The sequence below is a fragment of the Salvelinus sp. IW2-2015 genome, linkage group LG13 (genome assembly GCF_002910315.2).
Source record: "Salvelinus sp. IW2-2015 linkage group LG13, ASM291031v2, whole genome shotgun sequence".
Lineage (NCBI taxonomy): Eukaryota > Metazoa > Chordata > Actinopteri > Salmoniformes > Salmonidae > Salvelinus > Salvelinus sp. IW2-2015.
This window is the reverse complement of record NC_036853.1, coordinates 9440793-9468760: the sequence shown is the minus strand read 5'-3', so window position 1 is coordinate 9468760 and position 27968 is coordinate 9440793. Positions and strand designations below refer to the sequence as shown.

The 27968-nt window shown below is 42.9% G+C and overlaps 1 protein-coding gene and 1 long non-coding RNA gene across 2 annotated transcripts in view; one reads left to right on the top strand and one right to left on the bottom strand.

Annotated features, from left to right (window-relative positions):
- Positions 1 to 907: 907 nt before the first annotated feature.
- On the bottom strand, positions 908 to 15107 carry LOC111972078 (uncharacterized). The gene is made up of 3 exons (XR_002878367.2): positions 15018 to 15107; positions 2108 to 2256; positions 908 to 1931 (listed from the first exon to the last, which is right to left on the bottom strand). It is a non-coding gene; the product is annotated as an uncharacterized lncRNA (long non-coding RNA).
- Positions 13957 to 27968, top strand: part of LOC111972077 (NUAK family SNF1-like kinase 1) — a 34823-nt gene continuing 20811 nt past the window's right edge. Inside the window, 3 exon segments of the mRNA XM_023998919.2 lie at positions 13957 to 15243; positions 23474 to 23521; positions 23523 to 23595. Of these exon segments, the coding sequence (XP_023854687.1) occupies positions 14953 to 15243; positions 23474 to 23521; positions 23523 to 23595 (412 nt within the window). The 5' untranslated portion in view covers positions 13957 to 14952.

The following is a 27968-nucleotide window of genomic DNA, read 5'->3' as shown; positions in this document are numbered from 1 at the left end:
TCGTGCTTTGTGCTTGCTAAGCAACCATTGTACAATTTTTCCATCAGGGTTGTCACAGTTTTTCAAAATGGCATCTTGTAATCTGGTTCTACCATTGAGAAAAGCTGAATATCAACTGCAATCACTTCTGTAATCAGAAATGATTTTCTCACTCCATCCCTTATCGCACTGCTGCCAACAACGGGTTGGGTGTCACAGTGCCTCCCTAACACCTGTGTTGTCACTGTAGCTCAATTCAACCTCACAAAGTTTGCATTTCATCACCTTCTCAATAAACTTCTCAAAGTATTGCCACTACAGGACTTTGCTGCTGTCGCTTTCCTGTCTCACTCTTCAATTGTTCCAACTGTTAATGACGATGACGTGTGGAGAGCTTTATATACGTGGCAAATAATTTAAAAGATGCATATCTTATCCTACTAACGTTACAGCATTGTTGCATGAGGTATTTGTTGAATTTTTATTTCACCCTTTATGATGATGATCGGGACCTGTTAGTGGTCGTATTGTGATAACTGCCCTGTGATTGAAATTTGGAGAAGGATTTTTTCTAAACGTTAACGATCCCAATGTCGTTTAAACAATCACACCCCTACCCAGAACCAGGAAGGTACCTGTTGAAGGTGAACCTCTAGAAACTCATGTTCACCCTCATACTCACTTCATTATTGATCTGTGAAATACAACATAAGAAGTCATAGGCTAGGGACTTCATCTAGCTACACAGGAGAGAGGTGTAATTCAACAATGTGGACCAAACTGTCATCATTCAACATGTCTGTCATGGGTACAGTAACTAGGTTAGGGAAAAAAACATTTCTGATTATACAGAATGTTAGTGGACAGCGTAATCAAGGTTATCTTTATTATTCCATAGGGAAATGTGGTTAGTAGGCTGAACATACTGTACTTCATTACATAATACAGAACAGAGACAGTGAGGTGGATGTGAAGCCATCACAGTGACCATCTGGGCAGCTTGAGGGAGCAGTGGGGCTGCCGAGCAGTAGGGAGCAAAGTGCTGGAGAAGACACTCCTCTTTACTGCCAACTGTGACCTAAAGGCACCTCCCCATGGTGAAAGAGGGGAAGTGCAGAAGCAGCTCTGCACAACACCCCAAGTTCCTAGAATAGGACTTTTTTTTGTTACCTTTATTTAACTAGGCAAGTCAGTTAAGAACAAATTCTTATTTACAATGATGGCCAAACACAGAAAATGCTGGACCAATTGTGTACCGCCCTATGGGATTCCCAATCACAGCCGGATGTGATACCGCCTGGAATTGAACCAGGGACTGTAGTGATGCCTCATGCACTGAGATGTAGTGCCTTAGACCGCTGCGCTACTCAGGAGGATGGAGGGACACAAATCATTGTTCAAAAAACAGAATCTCCATATGCAATTGATTCAGTCAGATAATAGATAAAAGACAGCATTACACGTGATCCCACCAGAAATTGACAACCATATCAGATGTATGTTGTAGCGGCTAGCTAAGCATGACTTACTTAGCTCGGCAGCCCACTTTCACAGATAACTTCTCCCCTGGTGCGATCTCCACGTCTCTCTCTTCTGCTCATACGGCAGGCTTGTGAACAATGTCCTGATGAGCCTCGGCATTCTCTACAACCACATCTCCATTGATCTCACTCATCTCCTTCCCAACACTATTGAGCAGTGCATTAGGCCCAGTAGACCTAGTAGGCCCGGGAAGCCTGGACCACGGGTAGAGAGCAGGGCCCACTATGGGGGTGCGCTTTCCGGATAGGCCCTGAATATCCCCATATTGGATCTGTGTTAGAGCAGGGTGCTGTAGGACTCAATTTCTTTGTACCGGTGGGTCTGTCACAGTACCTAGGGTGAAGTGCTCCTCTGAGTCTCAGCCAGCAAACTCACAGCACTTCAGTCTATGGGTCTCTAAGCCTTGGTTCCTGTCAAGAGAAAAATAATGATAAAACTCATAATAAAATGATATTCAGCAACTCTTGGTAGGACAATGGTGCTAGAAATAGTGCATAAATGTTATTAAAATCAACAGATCAGGGTATTTACAGATTGACAGGGTGGTTCTATGTAATTTAATACAGGTAGAAACTCAGTTACTGACCCCACTGTATCAAGACCACCAGCTCCCGGCTCTCTACCAGCAGCAGTGTTCCGAAGTGTGTCTTGTCGCTGACCACCAGGTCCCCCTTGTCCTCCAGGAGACTATTGATTTCCGCCTCTGGGATTGACCTAGTATTGGCAGCATTCATACTGTCAGAGTAAAAAGACCAGAGTAATGGTGGAGGTTAGTGGCCGAGTCATCATTTATTATCAGCCGTTAAAGCGTCAATCTGCAGTTCAAATATAACACAATAAAAAAAATTAATGTACACAGTTTACAGCAGTTATAAAAGGTGCAGTGAAATGCTTGCATGTTAGCTCCCTCAACATTGCAGAACAATATCAATAATTATAAAAAATCTATCAAAAATAACAAATAATTAGGGGAGGTAATGTATAGTATTAAAACTGATATGTACACTATATGATACAGTATAAATTATAAATGTGCCAGGTATGTGTAATGATCTCACACCTACACCTGGACGTGTGCTCCGGGCATGTGCTGACCAACTGGCAGGTGTCTTCACTGACATTTTCAACATGTCCCTGATTGAGTTTGTAATACCAACACGTTTCAAGCAGACCACCATAGTCCCTGTGCCCAAGAACACAAAGGCAAACTGCCTAAATGACTACGGACCCGTGGCACTCACGTCCGTAGCCATGAAGTGCTTTGAAAGGCTGGTAATGGCTCACATCAACACCATTATCCCAGAAACCCTTGACCCACTCCAATTTGCATACCGCCCAAACAGATCCACAGATGATGCAATCTCTATTGCACTCCACACTGCCCTTTCCCACCTGGTCAAAAGGAACACCTACTGTATGTGAGAATGCTATTCATTGACTACAGCTCAGCGTTCAACACCATAGTACCCTCAAAGCTCATCACTAAGCTAAGGAACCTGGGACTAAACACCTCCCTCTGCAACTGGATCCTGGACTTCCTGACGGACCGCCCCCCAGGTGGTGAGGGTAGGTAGCAACACATCTGCCACGCTGTTCCTCAACACTGGAGCTCCCCAGGGGTGCGAGCTCAGTCCCCTCCTGTACTCCCTGTTCACCCACGGCTTCATGGCCAGGCACGACTCCAACACAACCATTCAGTTTGCAGACGACACAACAGTGGTAGGCCTGATCACTGACAACGACGAGACAGCCTATAGGGAGGAGGTCAGAGACCTGTCCGGGTGGTGCCAGAATAACAACCTATCCCTCAACGTAACCAAGACTAAGGAGATGATTGTGGACTACAGGAAAATGAGCACCGAGAACGCCCCCATTCTCATCGACGGGGCTGTAGTGGAGCAGGTTGAGAGCTTCAAGTTCCTTGGTGTCCACATCAACAACAAACTAGAATGGTCCAAACACACCAAGACAGTCGTGAAGAGGGCACGTCAAAGCCTATTCCCCCTCAGGAAATTAAAAAGATTTGGCATGGGTCCTGAGATCCTCAAAAGGTTCTACAGCTGCAACATCGAGAGCATCCTGACCGGTTGCATCACTGCCTGGTACGGCAATTGCTCGGCCTCCGACCGCAAGGCACTTCAGAGGGTAGTGCGTACAGCCCAGTACATCACTGGGGCAAAGCTACCTGCCATCCAGGACCTCTACACCAGGCTGTGTCAGAGGAAGGCCCTAAAAATGGTCAAAGACCCCAGCCACCCCAGTCATAGACTGTTCTCTCTACTACCACATGGCAAGCGGTACCGGAGTGCCAAGTCTAGGACAAAAAGGCTTCTCAACAGTTTTACCCCCAAGCCATAAGACTCCTGAACAGGTTACCAAATGGTTACACGGACTATTTTCATTGTGTGCCCCCCCCCCCCCTGTTTTATGCTGCTGCTATTCTCTGTTTATCATATATGCATAGTCACTTTAACTATACATTCATGTACATACTACCTCAATTGGCCCGACCAACCAGTGCTCCCACACATTGGCCAACCGGGCTATCTGCATTGTGTCCCACCACCTGCCAACCCCTCTTTTTACGCTACTGCTACTCTTTGTTCATCATATATGCATAGTCACTTTAACCATACCTACATGTACATACTACCTCAATAAGCCTGAATAACCGGTGTCTGTATATAGCCTTGCTACTGTTATTTTCAAATGTCTTTTTACTGTTGTTTAATTTCTTTACACACACACACACACACCTTTTTTCACACTATTGGTTAGAGCCTGTAAGTAAGCATTTCACTGTAAGGTCTACTACACCTGTTGTATTCGGCGCACGTGACAAATAAACTTTGATTTGATTTGGACTCTATGTAAACTGGAAACCACATATCCTGAGGCTGCATTCATTGTAGCTGTGGATTTTAACAAGGCTAATCTGAAAACAAGACTCCCTAAATTTTATCAGCATATCGAATGCGCTACCCGGGCGGAAAAAATCCTGGACCATTGTTACTTTAACTTCCGCGATGCATACAAAGCCCCGCCTCGCCCTCCTTTCGGAAAATCTGACGACGACTCCATTTTGTTGCTCCCAGCCTATAGACAGAAACTAAAACAGGAAACGCCCATGCTCAGGTCTGTTCAACGCTGGTCCAACCAATCTGATTCCATGCTTCAAGATTGCTTCGATCACGTGGACTGGGATATGTTCCGCATAGCGTCGGAAAACAACAGTGACGAATACGCTGATTCGGTGAGCGAGTTCATTAGCAAGTGCATCGGTGATGTTGTACCCACAGCAACTTTTAAAACCTTCCCCAACCAGAAACCATGGATTGATGGCAGTATTCGTGTAAAACTGAAAGCGCGAACCACTACTTTTAATCAGGGCAAGGCGACCGGTAACACTACCGAATACAAACAGTGTAGCTATTCCCTCTGCAAGGCAATCAAACAAGAAAAGCATCAGTATAGAGACAAAGGATATTCGCAATTCAACGGCTCAGACAAGAGAGGTATGTGGCAGGGTCTACAGTCAATCACGGACTACAAAAAGAAAACCAGCCCCGTCGCGGACCACGATGTCTTGCTCACAGACAAACTAAACAACTTCTTTGCTCGTTTTGAGGTCAAAACAGTGCCAACGACACAGCCCGCTACCAAAACCTGCGAGCTCTCCTTCACCGCAGCCAACGTGAGTAAAGTATTGAAACGTGTTAACCCTCGCAGGCTGCCGGCCCAGATGGCATCCCTAGCCGCATCCTCAAAGCATGCGCAGACCAGCTGGCTGGTGTATTTACGGACATATTCAATCAATCCTTATCCCAGTCTGTTGTTCTCACATGCTTCAAGAGGGCCACCATTGTTCCAGTTCCCAAGAAAGCTAAGGTAACTGAGCTAAATGACTATCGCCCTGTAGCACTCACCTCTGTCATCATGAAGTGCTTTGAGAGACTAGTCAAGGATCATATCACCTCCACCCTACCTGACACCCTAGACCTACTCCAATTTGCTTACTGCCCCAATAGGTCCACAGACGACGCAATCGCAATCACACTGCCCTAACCCACCTAGACAAGAGGAATACCAATGTAAGAATGATGTTCATCGACTACAGCTCAGCATTTAACAACATAGTACCCTCCAAACTCGTTATTAAGCTCGAAACCCTGGTTCTCGACCCCGCTCTGTGCAACTGGGTCCTGGACTTCCTGACGGGCCGCCCCCAGGTGGTGAGGGTAGGAAACAACATCTCCACCCCGCTGATCCTCAACCACTGGGGCCCCACAAGGGTGCGTTCTCAGCCCTCTCCTGTACTCCCTGTTCACCCATGACTGCGTGGCCATGCACGCCTCCAACTCAATCATCAAGTTTGCAGATGACACTACAGTGGTAGGCTTGATTACCAACAACAACGAGACGGCCTACAGGGAGGAGGTGAGGGCCCTCAGAGTGTGGTGTCAGGAAAATAACCTCACACTCAACGTCAACAAAACAAAGAAGATGATCGTGGACTTCAGGAAATAGCAGAGGGTGCACCCCCCTATCCACATCGACGGGACAGTAGTGGAGAAGGTGGAAAGTTTTAAGTTCCTCGGCGTACACATCATGGACAAACTGGAATGGTCGACCCACACAGACAGCATGGTGAAGAAGGCGCAACATTGCCTTCAATATATCCACAGAACGCGTCTCCGTCCTGAGCGGTATGACGGCTGCGTGGTCCCATGGTGTTTATACTGTGTACTATTGTTTGTACAGATGAACGTGGTACCTTCAGGCGTTTGGAAATTGCTCCCAATGATGAACCAGGCTTGTGGAGGTCTACAATTTATTTTCTGAGGTCTTGGCTGATTTCTTTTGATTTTCCCATGATGTCAAGCAAAGAAGCACTGAGTTTGAAGGTAGGCCTTGAAATACATCCACAGATACATCTCCAATTGACTCAAATGATGTCAATTAGCCTATCAGAAGCTTCTAAAGCCATGACATAATTTTCTGGGTTTTTCAAGCTGTTTAAAGGCACAGTCAACTTAGTCAACAGTAAACTTCTGACCCACTGGAATTGTAATACAGTGAATTATAAGTGAAATAATCTGTCTGTAAACAATTGTTGGAAATATTACTTGTGTCATGCACAAAGTAGATGTCCTAACCGACTTGCCAAAATTATAGTTTGTTAACAAGAAATGTGGAGTGGTTGAAAAACCAGTTTTAATGACTCCAATATAAGTGTATGTAAACTTCTGACTTCAACTGTATGTATTACCAGTCATGTGAAATCCATAGATTAGAGCCCAATGAATATATTTAAATTGACTGATTTCCTCAAATGGACTTAAACTCAGTAACATCTTTGAAATTGTTGCATGTTGCATTTATATTTTTATATCTAGCATATTGGCTGATATAGCCCAGTAATACAATATAGGGGCCATGTGAGAATCTCTTGTAATTTAACCTATTTCTTAAGTTATTTTTCCACATTTGATATTGACTATAGGGCACAAAATTGCAGGGACCATGGTTGGCAAGTGAGCAGCGTCACATATGCCAAAAATGACATTGCGGGAATGTGGTTTGGTTTGGGACCAGTTCTTGCAGTAGCGGGTGGGAGTCGGACAGAAAGCCAACAGGTGCAAGCGGGAGCTGGATGAAGAAACCGGTCCCATGCAGATCTCTACTGTACACAATGACTTTGAATCCTGTAACGCTAGAGCTGTTTTTTACTGTGTCAGTGTGAAAAGTAGGTAATTAGCTAGGGAAACCGACAGATCATTAACGTCACATTGCCATACTGACTCATAAAACTCACACTGCAATGAAAAAACATCAGAATATTCAATAGTTTGGCTGATGGTTTCATCATTTGATTCCGGTCTAGTGTGATTGAGGCAAAACATTATAGCTAACGTTAGCCAACTTTTGTCCAGCTCTCTCTCACGGTACATCAACTGGGGATAGCTAGCCCAGTTAATTTACTTCTGAAACGGAACAAAACAAAGGCTACAAAACATTTCCATACAAACAAAAGCTGTTAGGTAGTAATATTAGCCACCTCATATCGTTATCTGACCGATAACTAGAGGCTAGAGCTGACCTGGCTGTGGTAGATACTACCTTGCATACCTTATTAATTCACAGTCAAGAGGGGATGAAACATTAGCTGATGTTACATGTCAGTTACAATACTAGCTCAGCACTGCGAAAAAAACACTAGTTTTGTTTCATTCTGTTAAAGAAAAAGCAATTTCAGAATGTGGGGGAATATGACCCACACCGTCCCCAGTGAAAGTTGCACCCCTGTATATATATTTGAATACGCCTCTGAATCTCATCTCTCTCACTCACACTCGCTCTCTCTCAGCTTTCCATGTCAGACAAGTGGGACATTCACTATCTCAAATTTATGATGAGGTGCTTTGGTGAGTCAGTAGGAGTCAAGATTGTATGACACAGATTTCTCATTACAAATAACAATATCCCGGACATCCAATGTAACTCAAAGTTTGTCCGAATTCTTGAAGTGTGGATCAGTCCCTATTATGGGCATTCTTAAAACCTCTACCGAATCACCCTCCCGGATCCGGGATCCTCCTCATCAGAAACGCTGACTAGCATAGCCTAGCCTAGCGCCACAGAGAATATCATATAATATAATTTCATGAAATCACAAGTCCAATACAGCAAATGAAAGATAAACATCATGTGAATCCAGCCAACATATCCGATTTTTAAAATGTTTTACAGCGAAAACACAACATATATTTATGTTAGCTCACCACAATAGTGCAACACACAACGCCATTTTTTCACCACAAATATAGCTTTCACAAAACCCACAAATAGAGATAAAATGAATCACTAACCTTTGAACAACTTCATCAGATGACAGTCTTATAACATCATGTTATACAATACATTTATGTTTTGTTCGAAAATGTGCATATTTATAGCTACAAATCCTGGTTTCACATTGGTGCCATTATCATAAATGGCACCAAAACAGCCAGAATAATTACAGAGAGCAACGTGAAATACATAAATACTCATCATAAAACATTTATGAAAAATACATGTTGTACAGCAAATGAAAGATAAACATCTTGTGAATCCAGCCAACATGTCCGATTTTTTAAATGTTTTACAGCGAAAACACAACATATATTTATGTTAGCTCACCACAATAGCACAAAACACAACGCCATTTTTTCACCGCAAAGATAGCTTTCACAAAACCCACAAATAGAGATAAAAATAATCACTAACCTTTGAACAACTTCATCAGATGACAGTCTTATAACATCATGTTATACAATACATTTATGTTTTGTTCACAAATGTGCATATTTATAGCTACAAATCCTGGTTTTACATTGTGACCATGGCGCAAAAATGCTCCAAATTGTCCGGAGAAATTTTGGAGAGTCACGTAATCTAACAGAATAACTCATCATAAACTTTGCTGAAAAATACATGTTGGACATATAATTAAAGATACACTGGTTCTTAATGCAACCGCTGTGTTAGATTTAAAAAAATAACTTTAGTAAAAAGCACAGCATACAATATTCTGAGACAGCGCTCAGCCATTCTCCGCCATGTTGGAGTCAACATATTCAACAAAAATACGAAATAACATCATAAATATTCTCTTACCTTTGATGAACTTTCATCAGAATGCAGTGCCAGGAGTCCTAGTTCCACAATAAATCGTTGTTTTGTTTTAGAATGTCCATTTCTTCTGTCGAATTAGCAACTTTGGCTWGCATARTGGWGCKCACRTGTCCATGAAYGTTTGGCGCATGGAACGAAAAATTCCAAAAGTCATAATAARAGTYGAATAAACTGGTCAAACTCAGTTGAAAATCCATCTTTAGGATGTTTTTCTCATATGTATCCAATAACGTCCCAGACGGAGCATTTCTTCGTGTCTACCTAACGCATTGCAGAAAAAGATATGGTGCTCCCAGGTGCGCAGCAAAATACTGCCAATATGGCTGACCTGTCACTCCAAAAGCTCTCATTYGGTCYCACATCAGGCTAGACACCTCATTCAACRTTCTACTGCCTGTTGACATCTAGTGGAAGGCGTATGAAGTGCATACATATCCATAAATACAARGCAATTGAATAGGAGCAGCCCTTCACAGAGACCCATTTCAGAATTTTCACTTCCTGTTTGGAAGTTTGCCTGCCAAATGAGTTCTGTTTTACTCACAGATATAATTCAAACAGTTTTAGAAACTTCAGAGTGTTTTGTTCAGTAATGTTTTGCATCCAAAACATCCGGTGATTTTGCAGAGAGCCACATATATTTACAGGAATACTCGTCATAAATGTTGATGAAAATACAAGTGTTACGCATGGAATTACAGAGCGAGCTCTGTTCCTTTTCATTTCTAAAGACAAAGGAATTGTCTGGTTGAAACATTATTGAAGAATTATGATAACAACATCCTAAAGATTGATTCTATACATCGTTTGACATGTTTCTAAGAACTGTAATATAACTTTTTTGACTTTTCGTCTGGACTTAGTGCTCGCATGTTGTGCATTTGGAATACTGGACTAAAGGCGCGGACGAATAGGAGGACATAAATTATGGACTTTATCGAACAAAACAAACATTTATTGTGGAACTGGGATTCCTGGGAGTGCATTCCGATGAAGATCATCAAAGGTAAGTGAATATTTATAATGCTATTTCTGACTTTTGTCGACTCCACAACATGACGGGTATCTGTATGGCTTGTTTTGGTGCCTGAGCGCTGTACTCAGATTATTGCATGGTGTGCTTTTGCCATAGAGCTTTTTTTAAATCTGACACAGCGGTTGCATTAAGGAGAAGTATATCTTTAATTCCATGCGTAACACTTGTATTTTCATCAACATTTATGACGAGTATTCCTGTAAATATATGTGGCTCTCTGCAAAATCACCGGATGTTTTGGATGCAAAACATTACTGAACATAACGCGTCAATGTAAACTGAGATTTTTGGCTATAAATATGAACTTTATCGAACAAAACATACATGCATTGTGTAACATGAAGTCCTATGAGTGCCATCTGATGAAGATCATCAAAGGTTAGTGATTCATTTTATCTCTATTTCTGCTTTTTGTGACTCCTCTCTTTGGCTGGAGAATGGCTGTGTTTTTCTGTGACTAGGCGCTGGCCTAATATAATCAGATGGTGTGCTTTCGTCGTAAAGCCTTTTTGAAATCGGACACTGTGGTGGGATTAACAACAAGTTTATCTTTAAAATGGTGTATAATACTTGTATGTTTGAGGAATTGTAATTATGAGATTTCTGTTTGAATTTGGCGCCCTACACTTTCACTGGCTGTTGTCAAATCGATCCCGTTAACGCGATTTCAGCCGTAATAAGTTTTTAAAGAGAAAATAACAGTCATATTATGATAAATATTATATTTTGGATGCCTACTGTGTGCCGAAGTAGTTGTGTTGATCTTGAAATTGTTATTCTGAGTGACCTCTGCCAGTGGCCCTGGGGTTCTATAGTAAATACCTGCCAGGAACACATGGGCTGTGTCTGAAATGGCACCCTATTATCAGCTTTCATGGTACGACCCAAGTGCATACTGTGTGAAGTAACAATGTTTATTGAAACAACAGGGGAAGGAAAACGACAGGTCAAAGCAGGCAGTGGTCAATAATCCAGAGTACGAGCAAAGGTACAGGACAGAAGGCAGGCTCAGGCAGAGTTCAGTAATCCAGAGGTACAGGACGACAGGCAAGGGTCAAAAACTAGGAGGACGAGAAAAAGAAAGGCTGGTAAAAGACATGCGCTGACAGGACAACCACTGGTAAGCTTGACAAACAAGACAAACTGGCACAGACAGCCCGGAAACACAGGTATAAATACCCAGAGGATAAGTGGGTAAGATGGGCGACACCTGGAGGAGGGTGGAGACAAGCACAAGGACAGGTGAAACAGATCAGGGTGTGACACTTATTCCCTATATAGTGTGCTACTTTTGAGCAGGGTCCACAGGTCTCGGTTCAAAAGTAGTGCACTATAGACCTATAGGAAAATGGGTGCCATTTGGGATGTAGCCATGCACTTCAAGGAGATCGATGCTCCAGAGTTCAGAGATATTCTTTTCAGATTCTTTAAGAGCACAATGTGAAATTGCAGTTTAGAAATTATTACTCATTCATTTTATTTGGTGTTTTGTAACCATGAAGTTAAAGAAGGTATTTTATAAATATATTTTATAACTTTTTGGTTGAGTACATTGCAGAGAAAAAGGAAATGGACATTTGGAACAGGACAAGTGTCCTTGTGTTAAGTGTCATAGCTTACTATTATTGAACACACTGGCATGGAAACTTAAGACTTGTCTTTCTTTATCATGTTCCAGTGTTATGAAAATGATCTATAGTGACATCTGTTTTAGAATATTCTTTGTAAAATATGATATAAGGGTACATATGTTCCAAGAGGCGGCTGCGACAAATACAAGAATATTAACATCTCTATTTTTTTATGTAGAAGCCATTACATTTATTTCCACAGGTGCTGCCCAGAATATATTTTTATGGTCGTTTGGCAGCCATGCTCGTCTGTCTGATGGTTAATTCATTGAGTTCTGACAGTCTGGGAACTCTAAAATCATAAATTCGTAAATCAGAAACCCTAGTGGAGAGGAATATATATTTATTTGGAACTGCTGATATTGTTTTGAAAGAAATTCCGTCAGGAGAAAAATATGACCATTAGTTATGTAAAGACTGGACCTCTTGGTTGACTTTGGGAAATGTTGAGATGAGTTTCTGGGACGTCTCCATACCTCTCCACAGTAGAGGGCAGTATTTACATTATATATTTGTCCAAGAACATATTGTCTGAGAGTGCAAATAAGGCCGTCTTTGCATCATATCAGATACACATCTCTGACTCAGTCAGTGTTGCTATAAATGGATACTCCGATTACCATGTTTAGAGAGAGAAAAATACCACAAATGTTTTAAATGTATTCATCTATTGTAGAGATCAAAGTAAAACGGGTCACTCTAATCAGATGCTGTTTGACATAAACTTCCCCTCTCTCTGTATAAATTACACCATACACAACACAGCTATAACAAGAGCCATTACAGTAAACCCAATGAGATGCTTCAGTGAGGAGGCGGCAGGCTCCATCCGGTCATCTCCTGGTGACCTCTGGGAGTCTCGGTCTAGATTAGGACCAGAAGTGAGTTGAGGAGCTCTGGGCATAGTAGGTCTGTTCAGGGGTGTGCAACACTTGGATATAACAGTCGGCTATATATGTATTGTGTTGAACTATGATCATCTGTCAAGTAGAATTTAAGGTAGATTTCATTTCTAGCTGCAACTTGCAATGTTTCATTGAATACACTCCCAGTGGACTGGTGGTGAGGTTCCCGGGGCAGATCGGCACTGGTCCATCTGATGCTGCAGTTGGCTGGAGGATGAGGGCCCAGAGGAGAGGAGTAGCCTTCCATGGCTATTATTGGCAAAGAGACATTACAGTAAAAAATAAAGGTAGTAGGAAAATCTTGAAATAGTTAATACATTTGAAATATAATAGTCAATAAAAAATTTACAAATATAATATGTGTTAGTTGTATTTAAATAGGCAAAAGCCACACCTTCGTTTGATCTCGGCTACTTAATTGATTTGATTTAATACAATTTACAATACAATGTATCTCCACTAAGTGGCCATGTAATAACAAGAGATATTCTTGCATGCAGTGCTCAGTAGTATTATCCAACGTAGCCTTCAGCAAAATGGTCTAGTAATTAGATCATCTCTTCTGAGATTCTGTTGCATTCCATTCTAAGAACCAGATGTAACAAAAATCTAATTCATTATGCATGATGACATAATGCTAAGTTGTTCCCAGGGACAGACAGGAACACTGAGCCAGATTCTGAATTCTGAATTCTGCAGAGCCAGATTCTCAATGTGTCTCACTGCCTGTCTTCCATCAATGTCATCAGAGAGGATGAATGCACTTATGCAACATTTATTTAGTGATAACATTGCATTGGACTACCTGTTCTTGTTTTTCCTTACGGATTTGTGGTATAGCTGCTGACTCTGGACTGACTGACCCACAGTACATGGCACAGTTGTTATATTATTGATGAAAAAAATCAACCAGTCAGAGTTTGCACTTGCAGGACTAATTTCATAAGGCTTCATTAATGTTTCAGCAATATTAATAATTAAAACGAATGTATTAAACTTTGACTCTGTCTGAGTTTCCCTTGAAAACTGAACTCTCATGTTTAGGTTATAGTAAAATGACTGTAGCTTGCCAGAGAGAGGGCTATGCTTCCACAGCCTCAGGGTGAAACGCAGTCAGTCAGTCAGCAGCAGTCGCAAACGGAGGGGAGAGGTAGGGAGCACAAACAGAGTGACAGAGGGGAGGAGGACTGTAACTCCGCCTCCGGACTCGATCATCTCACATTCCTTATTCACAGCCCCTGACGTTAGAGAATAAAGAGAAAGAGATACGAAGGGCACACGATTAAGGAGAGCAAAACGACCATGGCAATATTCAAAACGTCTGAGCTTGACATATCTGATCATAGCGCATCTCTAAAGTCGACTTGGGCATGGAGCACTCGCGCCATACACAGAGTTCAGCAGCTGAATGACGTTGCACCTGAGGACAAAATGAGGGTGATCTTCATCCAGAACGCCGGTTTCGTCGCTGCTTTCTCGGGAGGCAATGACGCTGAAGGTTTCGCCTGTTAGTTTAGAGTTGACGATGTTGGCAGCACTTTCACGGTAGATTATGTGAACGACCCAGAATAAACGAAAGACTGCGAGATAGACAATGCCAGTTACTATACGGATAACGAGAATAGAATAGCCCGATGTTTTAATTAACCTAAATATGTTTTCTTTTTGGATTGCTCAATTTTGAGCACCATTGTCTATACCCGAAGAGACATCAATCGAAAGTGGATTCAGCTTCTGACATGCATTGGTCTGTCGAATTCTGAATACATATTCAGAGGACTGTTGCCCTAGAATATACCTTTATAGTTAGACATACATAATATACATTGCATTATGTATCAGACGCGTCAAGATAGATGATGTTTCCTTTGTAATATTTAGATGTTTTATTTAATCATATAATAATGACTCACTCTTATAAGGCGACAAATGGATGAATAGATGTGGAGAGAATTCTTTGATCAGAAAAAAATGAACAAAGGCAGTGATCATTAGACAATCGGAATAATGTATATGTTTATTAATATAATATTTACGCATTGTTCCTTGTAATTTATTGTATTTATTACGACTATTATTAGGCCTATAATAAAGTATTACTATAATATCAATATTTGTAACAAATAGCTTAGTTTAAGATCTTTAACTGTGGGAAGTTAGTTTTAATACTTCCCTAGAGAAGATGGATACAGCTTTTCTCTCGGCCCACCGAGGGCTGACCCGTCCTGAGTCCAAACAAACCCTCACCTCATCGGGTAAACCATCTGGCGGTGACCTGTCCCCTCCACCGATACCTGTCGGTCATTCAATGGCAGAGACACCGGCAGCTGGCGATGGCAGCACGAGAAATTCAGGCTTCAAGAAACACCACCACAAGCATAACCTGAAACATCGCTACGAATTGCTCGAGACTTTAGGAAGAGGGACCTATGGCAAAGTAAAGAAGGCAATTGAACGGCACTCAGGGAGAGAGGTGAGCCACTTTACAACTCTCTTTATGGATAGGGGTAGGGGTTAAAAACGCTCTTTCCGCATAGGGGTTTGAAGCACCCTGTACATAACCTCTGTAAAGGTTATTAGAATGCGGCTCATATCATTTAGGCCTACAGACTGCAGGCTACTGTTGAGGCCCAATCCGGAGTCATAGAAAACATAGCTACAACAAAGAGGCCCTAAATACCCAAATAGCTACTTTGTTGCGCTCTAGGCGTGTGAGTCTTTTTCCCTCTCTGGGAATTCCCCCGTGCTCATAGGGCCCTAGAGGCCCTGGGAATCTCTGCAGCACGCGCGCTGTCCCCAGCAGTGCCTCGCGAACGGATGCTTAAGTGCAGATGTTCAACTAGCTACTGATTTATTGATGCAGCTTAAATGAACCCAACCATATGCAGCATTGAAACCGGCCAACAGTCCTCCAAGATACTTCCCCCTACTCACATTGAATGGGCTGGAATTGTGCAAGGTATTGCTTTAAGGTGAAGAGGTTCCTAGTTTGGCAAACTCAAACGTGAGAACTGGCCTAGAACAACAACTCTGTTTTTTTTATTTAACTGCATGTTAAAATAATAGCATCCTGAATGACCTGTCATTTTGACCAATGTCCCTTAACTGTTTGGTTTTTGTTTGTGTCTTGGTGCTGTTTTGATCAATATGTTCTTCATGTTTCTCTATGACTTTTTTTGTCATTGAATGCTCGCCATCTGCCCTCATGCACCATACTTGGAGACCAGATTTTTCCTCCTGCTGCAGAATTTGACCCATGTTCCCCATTGGCAGAATGAGATGAACTTTCCATATGTGTGTTCAGATTCAGAATGCCAGAAGGAAAACTCAGTAGGGTCAGCATGTCCAACGCTCCTGACACACACATGCATGCTTGGTGGGGGCACCATAAACCCATAGCTCAAATAGCTCCTCCAGCCTGCCTGCCTGGTGACTGGTGCTTTATGGCAGCCAGTGCTTTATAACACATTTCTCCACTCATTAAACACACAGGGTGCTTGGGTGTTTTGAAAATGAAGGGTGTGTTTGGGTCTGTTTAAGTAGCCTAATCACATCTTGTGACATTTTTAGGCTATTATGTTATATCCCTTAATAACCTCTGCAATACCACTTTGTATGTCATTGCCATCTCCACATGCCCTGACATCATTCTAGAAATGTATGGAGTGATGGTATTCCCTGATCCCCATGCATTCCTCCTCTATCAGTGAGCCTGGCCTAGCTTAGTTCTCCAGCCCTAAATGGTTCCATTTCAAATGCCAGGCAGCAGAGCTGATCCTGGAACAGTGTTGAGCTAATAATAAATCAACCTGAACCATTTCCATTGAATGTGTCACAACATTATTAGCAGTACAAGTGGCCATGGGCCCTTTGTAAATCAACACTTGAGTACATTCGGTTAAGCATCACCCAGACAGAGACACAGAGAGAGAGAGAGAGAGAGAGACCGATCGAGAAGAGACGGGAGAGAGAGAGAGAAGAGAGAGAGAGAGAAGGAGGAGAGAGAGAGAAGAGAGAGAGAGAGAGAGGTAGTGTACAGATCAGACTGTGGCCAGAGTGTGCTGTGTCTGGCCTGGCTGTGTTAGAGAGCGCTGTTACACTGTCCCTGGGCCTAAAGAGCCTCTGGTGTCCATATGATAGAGATTAAAAGCAGGTGCACAGACCGTTATGCAATCCCTCTGCTCTGGCTCTGCTGTTCTACTTTCCCTGGTTGGCGTGCCGGCTTCTTTAAAAAAGCTAGACTAAATGAGAAGAAGCAGAAGGGGAAAGAGATTGAGAGAGTGTGTTGTGTGGGCTTGTGTGTGTGCTTGCGTGTGGCGGCGTGGTGTGTGTGTGAGAAGCTGGAAGACTTGTCATTAAAGAGACATTGATTAGATGTGTGGGTGCATGAAACATATGTGTTAGTGAAAGTGACTGAGCCTGTAGACATAGGGATCTGCAAACCCTTCTCTTGTGTGTGTTGGCTGCTTGGTTTGGATGGAAAGTCAGTCTGTCTGTTCTCATACTGTATGCGTTGGTCTGTTGGACTACTGTATATCTGGGCTGATTGGACGACTGTATGCTTTTCTGATTGGACTAACTGTATATCTTGTCTGATTGACTACTGGTATGTCTTTCGATTGGACTACTGTATATCTGGTCTGATTGGACAACTGTATACTTGTCTGATTGGACAACTGTATGTCTTTTCTGATTGGACAACTGTATATCTGGTCTGATTGGACAACTGTATATCTGGTCTGATTGGAACAACTGTATATTTTCTGATTGGACAACTGTATATCTTGTCTGATTGGACAACTGTATATCTGGTCTGATTGACAACTGTATGTATTTTCTGATTGGAAAACTGTATATCTGGGCTGATTGGACAACTGTATATCTGGTCTGATTGGACAACTGTATATCTGGTCTGATTGGACTACTGTATATCTGGTGATTGGACTACTGTATGTCTGGTCTGATTGGACACTGTATGTGGGCATGAGCTTGGATGTGCAAATGTAAATGTGTATGCAATTCTGACTCTTGCACAGCTCATGTGCATTTGTAATGCTGTAGATGTTGCCAATACGGAGGGGTGTGTGTGGTGTTTGTGTGTGGTGGTGTGTGTGTGTGTGTGTGTGTGTGTGTGTGTGTGTGGTGTGTGTGTGGTGTGTGTGTGTGTGTGTGTGTGTGTGTGTGTGTGTGTGTGTGTGTGTGTGTGTGGTGTGGTGAGGCGGTGTGTGTGGTGTGGTGTGACTGTGTGTGGTGTGTGTGTGTGGTGGTTTGTGTGTGGTGCTTGCATGTTATGGGTGTCGCACGTTGTGAGGCTGGTGTCGTGGGTGGGTGTGTGTTCCTGAAAAGGTTGTGGTGACAGCAGGGCCCAGAGGGAGCAGTGACACATGAAAGGCCATCCCCAGCAGGAAATGAGACAGGGATGGAAAGTTAATATCCTGTGGGGGTCCAAAGCAGAGGGAGGGGAGGAAGGAGGGAGGGAGAAAGGGGAAGAGGGAGGGTTTGGTGGGTGAGGTAGGGAGAGGTAGAAAGGTAGGGAGAAAGGAGGAGGGAGTAGGGGAAGGATGGAGGGAAGGGAGAGCAGTTTAAAGAGAACTCCACCATAATGGTAGGGGTGGGCTTCACTTAAGGGGTTACAAAGTCACATGAATATGAGTTTAAAGCACTAGATTACCTCACCCCAAACAGTGGATTCAGTGAGGATTAACTGGGAGGAGAAAAATACATAGATTCACTGTTATTGGCGGTAGTCGTGAAGTTATCAGCATTCTTTCTTCTTCTCTCTGGCTCTGTGGTAAACATACTACACTGAGAGATGGCTCTGCTCTCGTAATCAGTCATAGGGTCCTCCCTGCTATTGTCAACTCCCCTAATACACACACACTATCTCTCTCTCCATCCACACACATGAACATGATCTTCAGAGAGAAAGCGGGAACTTGTGATGTATACCTCATCTATTTTAATGGGCTGAGAAAACACCGGCCGCTGTCAGGCTCTAGTGGAGCGGAGCGTGGCCTCTCACATCAAACACACTGCAGCACACAGCCTAGCAGGAGGAGTGTACCTGGCAGAGGCTGGCTGAGCCAGGCCGGCAGGGCAGCGATCTGTTTGACTGACAGTAATAGCCCACCACTTAAAGACAAGCGCAGGGCTGCACTATACTGTGACAGCCAGCTGGCAAATGGATGATTCACAGTAGAGCTGGGACAATAAACCGAAAATGATCGACACCAACCATGCTGATCACTTATCGCAGGCATTTTGCTGATATCGTTCATTACGATAAGTAGCCTATACTAGGGAAATAGTTTAAAGGATAATACAAAATAGACTGTGGTGCACATTCATGTTATAAAATTATAGCGTAGCACCCCAAATTATCGGCATTTTCAACAGCATTTAAGAAACATATTACCTTCAACAGTGTTATCTTGTGATCAGCATTTAATCAATGTTTTGTGATTATTAATGTCGTAAAAATGTTAGCTAATGGATTAGCAATTAGCATGTTTGACATTTCAGTGGAAATACTACTACTATCAGCTTTTTGATAAGCGGTTTAGCAAAAAAATACGTCCTGTATTATCGGCATACGGTCCCCAGTTATTTGCCACCTTACTATTTTGTTCAATTACAGTTATTTTGTTCAAAAAAGAGACACCAACCTCGTATCCAAAGTGTTTACTAGATAGTTGACTAGTTGGCTAGCCTTCCTGTAAAAAAAAATGACTTGCCTATCAACTTTTCATTGCGTAGCCCGGTGCGCCCTCCTGTAGACTCTTATAAATGGTTTTCCACCAACATCTTCTTCAGTGTTGTAACCAAATAATGTCTCATTATTTGTTTTACAGATTAATAGGATGTTTTGAGAAAGTATATAATAGTTTAATACTAACATATAAATTAATAGGAATAATTTAGGTCAAAAGTTGGATATTAAATGATGTGTGGTCTGTCGGCAGTCAAATTTTACAATATACAGCGTGTCCCACAATGTGTATATATATTACTTTTTGGAAACAATCAAAACCTAACTTAATTTACATAAACTGCAATGAAAATTGGTGGTCAGCTAGCAAAATGTACCGTTATTTTCTAGGCCATTTAAATGTTGAACTCGAGGTGATTTAATCTTCCAACCGCTGGAGAGAGTCTGAAGTTAGGGGGTGTCCGATGTTGGGGGAAAATGAGCTAGTTTTTATTTATCATTATCGTATCAATTCAGGCAATTTACCACTATATGGATTTTGTCCATATCGCCCAGCTCTAATCTACAGGCCTGCATGTTTAGTGACCCACTACAATACAGGATCCCAGGGGAATAAAAGATGAGCCTAGGCGGATGGAGGGGTGGATCTCTTTGTCTGCTCTCTGTATTGTTGGGATGCTGTCTCTCTAAGCTAATGAGTTTACAAACAGTCTAATTTGAGGGTCAAAGAGCAGGGCCTGTTGATACTGTACTCTACTGTACTATCTGCCATGAGAAAGTTCAACCCGTCCACATATCTCTGTAGAAATTAAACCCCACACACACACCACTGTACCCATGACTTTAGGGCAGGTGTGTCCAACTCATTCCATGGAGGGCCGAGTGTTTGCGGGTTTTAGTTCTTTCCTTCCAATTATGACCTAGACAATCAGGTGAGGGGAGTTCCTTACTGATCAGTGACCTTAATACATCAATCAAGTACAAGGGTGGAGCGAAAACCCGCAGACACTCAGCACGTCGTGGAATGAGTTTGACACGTGCTTTAGGGTCATGTCAGACCTTTGTGAATTGATACCGTACCGTCTCCAGGTAGACTACCTTCTCCTGTACTGCATTTTTATAGGAACTTAAACCACACCCTCTTACTTTTAAATAAAAAAACGCAAATGTGAAAAAAGTGACCTGCAGTGCAGACAGTGTGCTGCTTCACATGGAGACAGACTGTGGGCTTACAGTCCTACTAGTTTAGGATTTGGCATGACATGAATACAGTACTATTGCTGTTGATGACCCCATGAGGTAATGGAAAACACAAAACAATGGAGGTACAACACTTACAATAAAGACCAGTGATTAATTAACAGACTAAAGACTACCACTCAGCATGTGAAAACAAAACAGGGCCTTTACTTGTTAATACGTATATATATTTTTTATTCTATGTAATCAAGTCATGCTCTGGATGAGGAGTTTTCCGACCTGGGTTATTTTTATTAAGGTACACCGTAATTAGCTTGGAACAGTGACTGTATGTGGTTTCTACTCGTGCCTGGCCCTGGAGTAGAACTGGCCTTCACTGTAATGGACCTTTATCTTAGTAAGGAAAGTTTTTGTCCTCCCTAGCTAACAGAGGCAGTCTAAATTAATATACAGTACAAGTATACAGTAGTAAGAATAATCCATGGGGCTCAAACCTGGATGTTTCGTATTAGTGAATTCTAGGGCTGTCTGCGACTAAAACAAATATTGGTCGACCAAGAGTGGTATGTTCTTTCGACCAATCCACTGGTTGAAATTTTAAAACATGTACTTTTCCATATATAGACACACCTTATGTGTTTTAATAAAATCAACTATATGTAGGCTACTGAGCTTGTCTGATGCTTTGAGCACAGTGTGATTAAATAATTAAGACACAAATTACTCAAGAGAGCCTAACCAGAAGAAAGAAACTCTCTTCCTCTTCCTCCTGCTGCTGCTGGCCTTTGCAGATTCTGCCATTACGCTCCCGAAGTTGTCGGTAATAGGCTACACCAGTGGTCGGCAACCTTTTCCATTTGGAGTTCCAATTTATCTAAACCTAAATGAAAATTATACAAATCTAAAAGTAACTTCTATTGCCATTGCCAACAATGTAAAAATAGCCTACATAAAGCCATCAAATAGAAACATTGCAGCCTGCAGTTAGAAAATATCACATTGGCTACACATGGCTTGTCTGCAAGGAACTTGAAACAAAAGTATGAACTATCAACTTGGTCCAGAGTGAAACTTTCTCTAACAAACTTGCAACATTGTATAAAGTATTCTGAGCCCTCAAATTTTCCTGTGTCAGTGAGCTCCGGACAGACATACGAAGTAATCAGGTAGACCTATTTTATGTGGTTTCCACCAGATCAGAGCATGACATTTTTCCCCCCTTTCATGCTGAGTGGTTATCGAAAGGGAAGGAGCTGGAAAGATTTTTCAAATAGGCTACATTGAGGAACTATTGTCATTCTGAAATGATGTAAAAACAGACTTTGTTTACTTGCTGTTTGAGGTGAAGAAGAAATTACTTTGAGAAGTTCCACCGCTCATTAGTGGTGTTGAGTTAGGACAATCAAAAATACTATCAGATCCCCAAATGGGCACAATTTATAAGCCTACATTTGCGCGCAGGCCAGGTAGCCTAGGCCTACTTCTAGGCGTAATCAGTTGCACATCCTTACTGAACAATTCGTAATTGGAATGAAATAAACCATCACTTTTTTTCTCACAAGTGTAGCCTGGGTTGTGCACTCTGCAAACAAGATGTCCACTTCGACAATGACAACGGTAAGACTGTAATAATAATAGATTGAATGCATTAACACAAATTACGGTAAACAAACAATGTAGATTAGAAATGATGGTAATTACCGGTAGATGTACTATTGGTGATACTGTTGTGTCATCCCCGTGGCCTCCACAATGGATTAGTCCACTAAATTTGACCAGTGGACTAAATGGGGTCAGCCCTAGTGGAGTTTATATTATATGATGATAATAATATTATTAGCTCTCTGATGTAGATGTAGGCCTACACACTGTACGATGTGTGTAAGTGTTTGTGAGCGGTATGGTATAAATCAACACCATCTGTTTGCCAGTCACTCGTAGTGTCTTCATGGACTAGTTTAGAAGGTTCAGCTCGATCATCAATCCACTTCCCCTGCTGGGACACACACATACACTGCCAGGAGTTGCAGTTGCCATGGAAACCCACAGCACAGAAACCCCCTATTCTTCTTGATGTGCTACCTGATATATCCATAAGACTGGGGTCAGGTTTGGGGGAGTTGCCCCGCCCCCCCACACACACACACACACACACACACACACACACACACACACACACACACACACATCACAGACTTTGAGAGACCAAGCTGTCTGTTAATACCAGGGTGAACACAGTACAAAGGAGTCCTCCATTACTGCACCACGTGCCAAGTTGTTTTTCCTCAGAGAGCACCTTCATTTTCTCCTCTAAAGAGACAGTAAATTACACAGCAAGAGCCTGTGATGACTGTGATGACTGAGTCTCTGTGTCTCTCAGTCAATTGACCCACTCCTGTCTGTGTGGACTGGATAAATGGGAGAGTAGAGGTCAGAGGTCACAGTGGGCAGGTCACTATAGGGCTCTGGGGAGGAGCGTTATGTGGTTGAGGAGGTTCAGAGAGTATTCATTTAGATTATGTTATGTAAGACATTTTGCAATGGTCAACAGAGTGTTCTTCATTCCCTGGCTGTCCAAATGTGTTTGCTGATGTGCGATCACTGTGATTAGTTGTCTGTGATTTGCTGTGTGGGTGTGTTGACTCACCTGAGTTGGTTCATCATCACAATCAGTTTGGAGGTATTGCTGATTTTGATTGACCTACCCCACTAGTCATTTTGTCATACTTGTATCCATGTGATTGTTAGTCCACTTTAACTGACAAGAACACGTGTCTGTCCTCTCTGTCCTCAGGTGGCTATCAAGTCCATCCGGAAGGAGAAGATCAAGGATGATCAGGAATATGGTTCACATCCGCAGGGAGATAGAGATCATGTCATCCCTAAAACACCCCCACATCATCTCTATTAATGAAGGTGGGTCTCTGTCCACACAACACACACACAACACACACACAACACACACACACACACAACACACAAACACACACACACACACAACCACACACACACACACACACACACACACACACACACACACACACACACACACACACACCACACACCCACACACACACACACACACACCAAATTCACTCTCTCTCTCCCTCCCCCAGCCTCGTCCCGCTGTAGGACTGTCATGTTATGACAAGCAGATGTCATAATAAGATCCGACCTCAGTTTTTGGATGTTACTTATCTTTTCTTCTTTATCTGAGCCCAGCCAGAGAGTGGATCCATTGTGTGTGTGTCTGTGTGTGTCTGTGTGTGGCTGCACATGTGCGTTTCTGGATGTCTTTCAGAGAGTGTATGTGGTGTGTGTGTGTGTGTGTGTGTGTGTGTGTGTGTGTGTGTGTGTGTGTGTGTGTGTGTGTGTGTGTGTGTGTGTGTGTGTGTGTGTGTGTGTGTGTGTGTGTGTGTGTGTGTGTGTGTTTTGTGTGTCAGGGGGGTGTCCGTGAGGTTTGCCTCTCTCTCCCACATCTGAGAGGCCTCTTCTTATGTCTTCCCTGGTCTTGATCTCAGGGCCAGACATCTGCTGGTACTTAGAGAGATCTCCAGCTGGGAGCCAGACTGAGACTGAGGGCAGTAGAGGGAGAGAGAGGAGACTAACTCTACCCTGCTAACCCTGAGTCTGACTCCACAGTTATGGATAGGGAGAGAGGGAGAGAGAGGAGGCTAACCCTGAGTTTGACTCCACAGATATGCACAGGGAGGAGAGGGGGAGAGAGAGGAGGCTAACCCCACCCCACTAACCCTGAGCCAGGCTCCATAGATATGGACAGGGAGGAGAGGCCCTTAGCTCATGCTAAAGCCGCCTCGGCATACAGTATATCTGTCCCACTAGACCAGTGGTTCCCAAACTGTAATTATTATTATTATTTTATATATGTTTTTAGGAACTCAGTCCGGCTTTCAACTTACTCTTGAAAGTTCTGATAGTAGAATGCACAAGGTGCAATTTCTAAATTGGGTAGTGCATCATCAGTTCTTCTTGTCATGTCAGTCATTGCATACCTTAGAGAGCTATTTATAACTTGTCAGAAATGTCCAGATCTACGAGCCCATGTCAGCTAGCATTTTTTCGCTAGGTTTTTTAACCCATAGATTTTGTTGTAATGTTTGAGTCACTCAAATATCACATGAATACACATTAGCATTAGACATAGCAAAATGTATAGAATTGCAAGAAATCTCCGCCAACAAGAGGGGTGTGAACACTTTGTGTCATGAACAGTGCTTGTGCCCATAGAAAAAGACGTGGCGCGCACGAGCAATGGGGGCGCGATATTTTCCCCAATATTGGAAGGGGGACCTGAGTGAAAAATGTAGGAAACCCTGCACTAGACAACCCTCCAGAAGTCAAAGGCTTCACTCATATTGTGTGTTGCATATCTGCTCTTTTGGTTTGACCCCACATCTCAGTTTGAGAGGGGAAGTGTGATTTACAGAGAATGTTGATGGAGGTGACGTTACCTTACAATTTCCATCACCAGTTTGACCCACAAATGAACCTCCATCTCAAAGGGCAGTTGAACCTAAAGCACGTAGACGTGGTAAATCAGATCTAGTGTCTGTTTTTATATCTCACGTCATCAGAACTGTTGATCTAACAACACTGCTTAAACAGGTTGACTTATGACACTGCTTTGATTGGGTTCAAAGTCTGTCAATCTTTATTGGCCCAACAAACAGTCAAACGGTGCTATTTGTCATGGCAACTTGCCGGTCTTCAGTGCGTGTTGTGGTTGCTATGGTTCAACTTTGTTTCTATGTGTCTGAAAGGCTGATTAGGAGAACACTCCTATAAACTATCCTATAAGGAGTTGGGGTGCTGCTCCCTCCTGTAAACTATCCTATAAGGAGTTGGGGTGCTGCTCCCTCCTGTAAACTAGCCTATAANATAAGGAGTTGGGGTGCTGCTCCCTCCTGTAAACTAGCCTATAAGGAGTTGGGGTGCTGCTCCCTCCTGTAAACTAGCCTATAAGGAGTTGGGGTTAAGTGCAGCCTGCCCCTCTGTCTGCTACCAACCATTGCTGGTCAATTTTTTAGAGAGGTTGCCTGATTTCTGGTGTTTCTCTTTAACCAGTGATTACGTTGTGGGCTGGCCCCTGCCCAGAAAAGTGTTGCAAATGTATAGGCCCATACAGTATGTGTATCCGGCAACACCCGTGTCAACAGACAACTGCTTGTGTGGAACAAAGCTGAACCAGATGTGCAGCGTTGAGATTTTCCTGCTCTGCATCCATTCTGCATCCATCAGCAGGCCTGTGAGCATTTTAAGCACATTTGCTTGTCACTTCCAGCACAATTCATAACCTCATAACTGGATCTTAAAGGAACATTTTCCAGAGAGGACTTCCTGAAAGTCAATTTGGTTCATTCAGTTTAAATGGTATTCACGTCATCTATTTGTGTAGTGTATTGTGTAATGCTATTTGCCCCCAGCACACTTATAGGCTGTCAAACAAGCCTGGCATGACAGGGATAAGGACCTCCCTCTGGTTTAGAGAAGACAGGACTTTGAGAAAGGATAGATTTTCAAGGGGGTAGCCCTCCTCCCACTCATTTTCTGGTTTGAATGGAAAAAGCACTGCATTATGAGTACTGTCACTATCCCTCCATGTAAAATACAAGACAAAACACTAATGGGGGAATTCTGACCCGAGTTAAGCACTCGTAGTTAGAATGTCATTTCTTTTTTAATGCACTTTTCTCTCTACACGTATTCTGAACTTGAACTTAAGCATGTATGTGGATGCACTGTAATTTACAACATGATAAGAGGTAAATGAGTAATCTGTTTGGATTAGGGAATTGTAAATATATGACACTTGTTTATATCTATTTTACCTTATCACTGGAGACAAATGTGAAACTAGGCATATGGCAGTAAACTGAAGCATATCAACATATCAACTTTCCCACAGTAAAGTTTATGAAATGCTGTGCCATTATGCCGAATTAAAATTGTAAGTCCTTTTAACTTGCAAGAATGGGCACTCTCGAATGTCTTAATTATAGGTTACCCCAACTTACTCAGTTTCCTATTTTTATCATGTTAAATAAACACCTTTTTTCAGGACCCTGTCTTTCAAAGATAATTTGTAAAAATCCAAATAACTTCACAGATCTCCATTGTAAAGGGTTTAAACACTGTTCCCGTGCTTGTTCAATGAACCATGAACAATTAATGAACATGCAACTGTGGAACGGTCGTTAAGACACTAACAGCTTACAGACGGTAGGCAATTAAGGTCACAGTTATTAAAACTTAGAACACTAAAGAGGCCTTTCTACTGACTTTGAAAGCACCAAAAGAAAGATGCCCAGGGTCCCTGCTCATCTGCGTGAACGTGCCTTAGGCATGCTGCAAGGAGGCATGAGGACTGCAGATGTGGCCAGGGCAATAAATTGCAATGTCCGTACTGTGAGACGCCTAAGACAGCGCTACAGGGAGACAGGACGGACAGCTGATTGTCCTCGCAGTGGCAGACCACGTGTAACAACACCTGCACAGGATCAGTGCATCCGAACATCACACCTGCGGGACAAGTACAGGATGGCAACAACAACTGCCCGAATTACACCAGGAATGCACAATCCCTCCATCAGTGCTCAGACTGTCCGCAATAGGCTGAGAGAGGCTGGACTGAGGGCTTGTAAGGCAGGTCCTAACCAGACATCACCGGCAACAACGTCGCTGGACCAGACAGGACTGGCAAAAAGTACACTTCACTGACGAGTTGCGGTTTTGTCTCACCAGGGGTGATGGTTGGATTCGCTTTTATCGTCAAAGGAATGAGCGTTACACCGAGGCCTGTACTCTGGAGCGGGATTGATTTGGAGGTGGAGGGTCCGTCATGGTCTGGGGCGATGTGTCACAGCATCATCGAGCTGAGCTTGTTGTCATTGCAGGCAATCTCAATGCTGTGCGTTACAGGGAAGACATCCTCCTCCCTGATGTGGTACCCTTCCTCCAGGCTCATCCTGACATGACCCTACAGCATGACAATGCCACCAGCCATACTGCTCGTTCTGTGCGTGATTTCCTGTAAGACAGGAATGTCAGTGTTCTGCCATGGCCAGCGAAGAGCCCGGATCTCAATCCCATTGAGCATGTCTGGGACCTGTTGGATCGGAGGGTGAGGGTTAGGGCTATCCCCCCCAGAAATGTCTGGGAATTTGCAGGTGCCTTGGTGGAAGAGTGGGGTAACATCTCACAGGAAGTACTGGCAAATCTGGTGCAGTCCATGAGGAGAAGATGCACTGCAGTACTTAATGCAGCTGGTG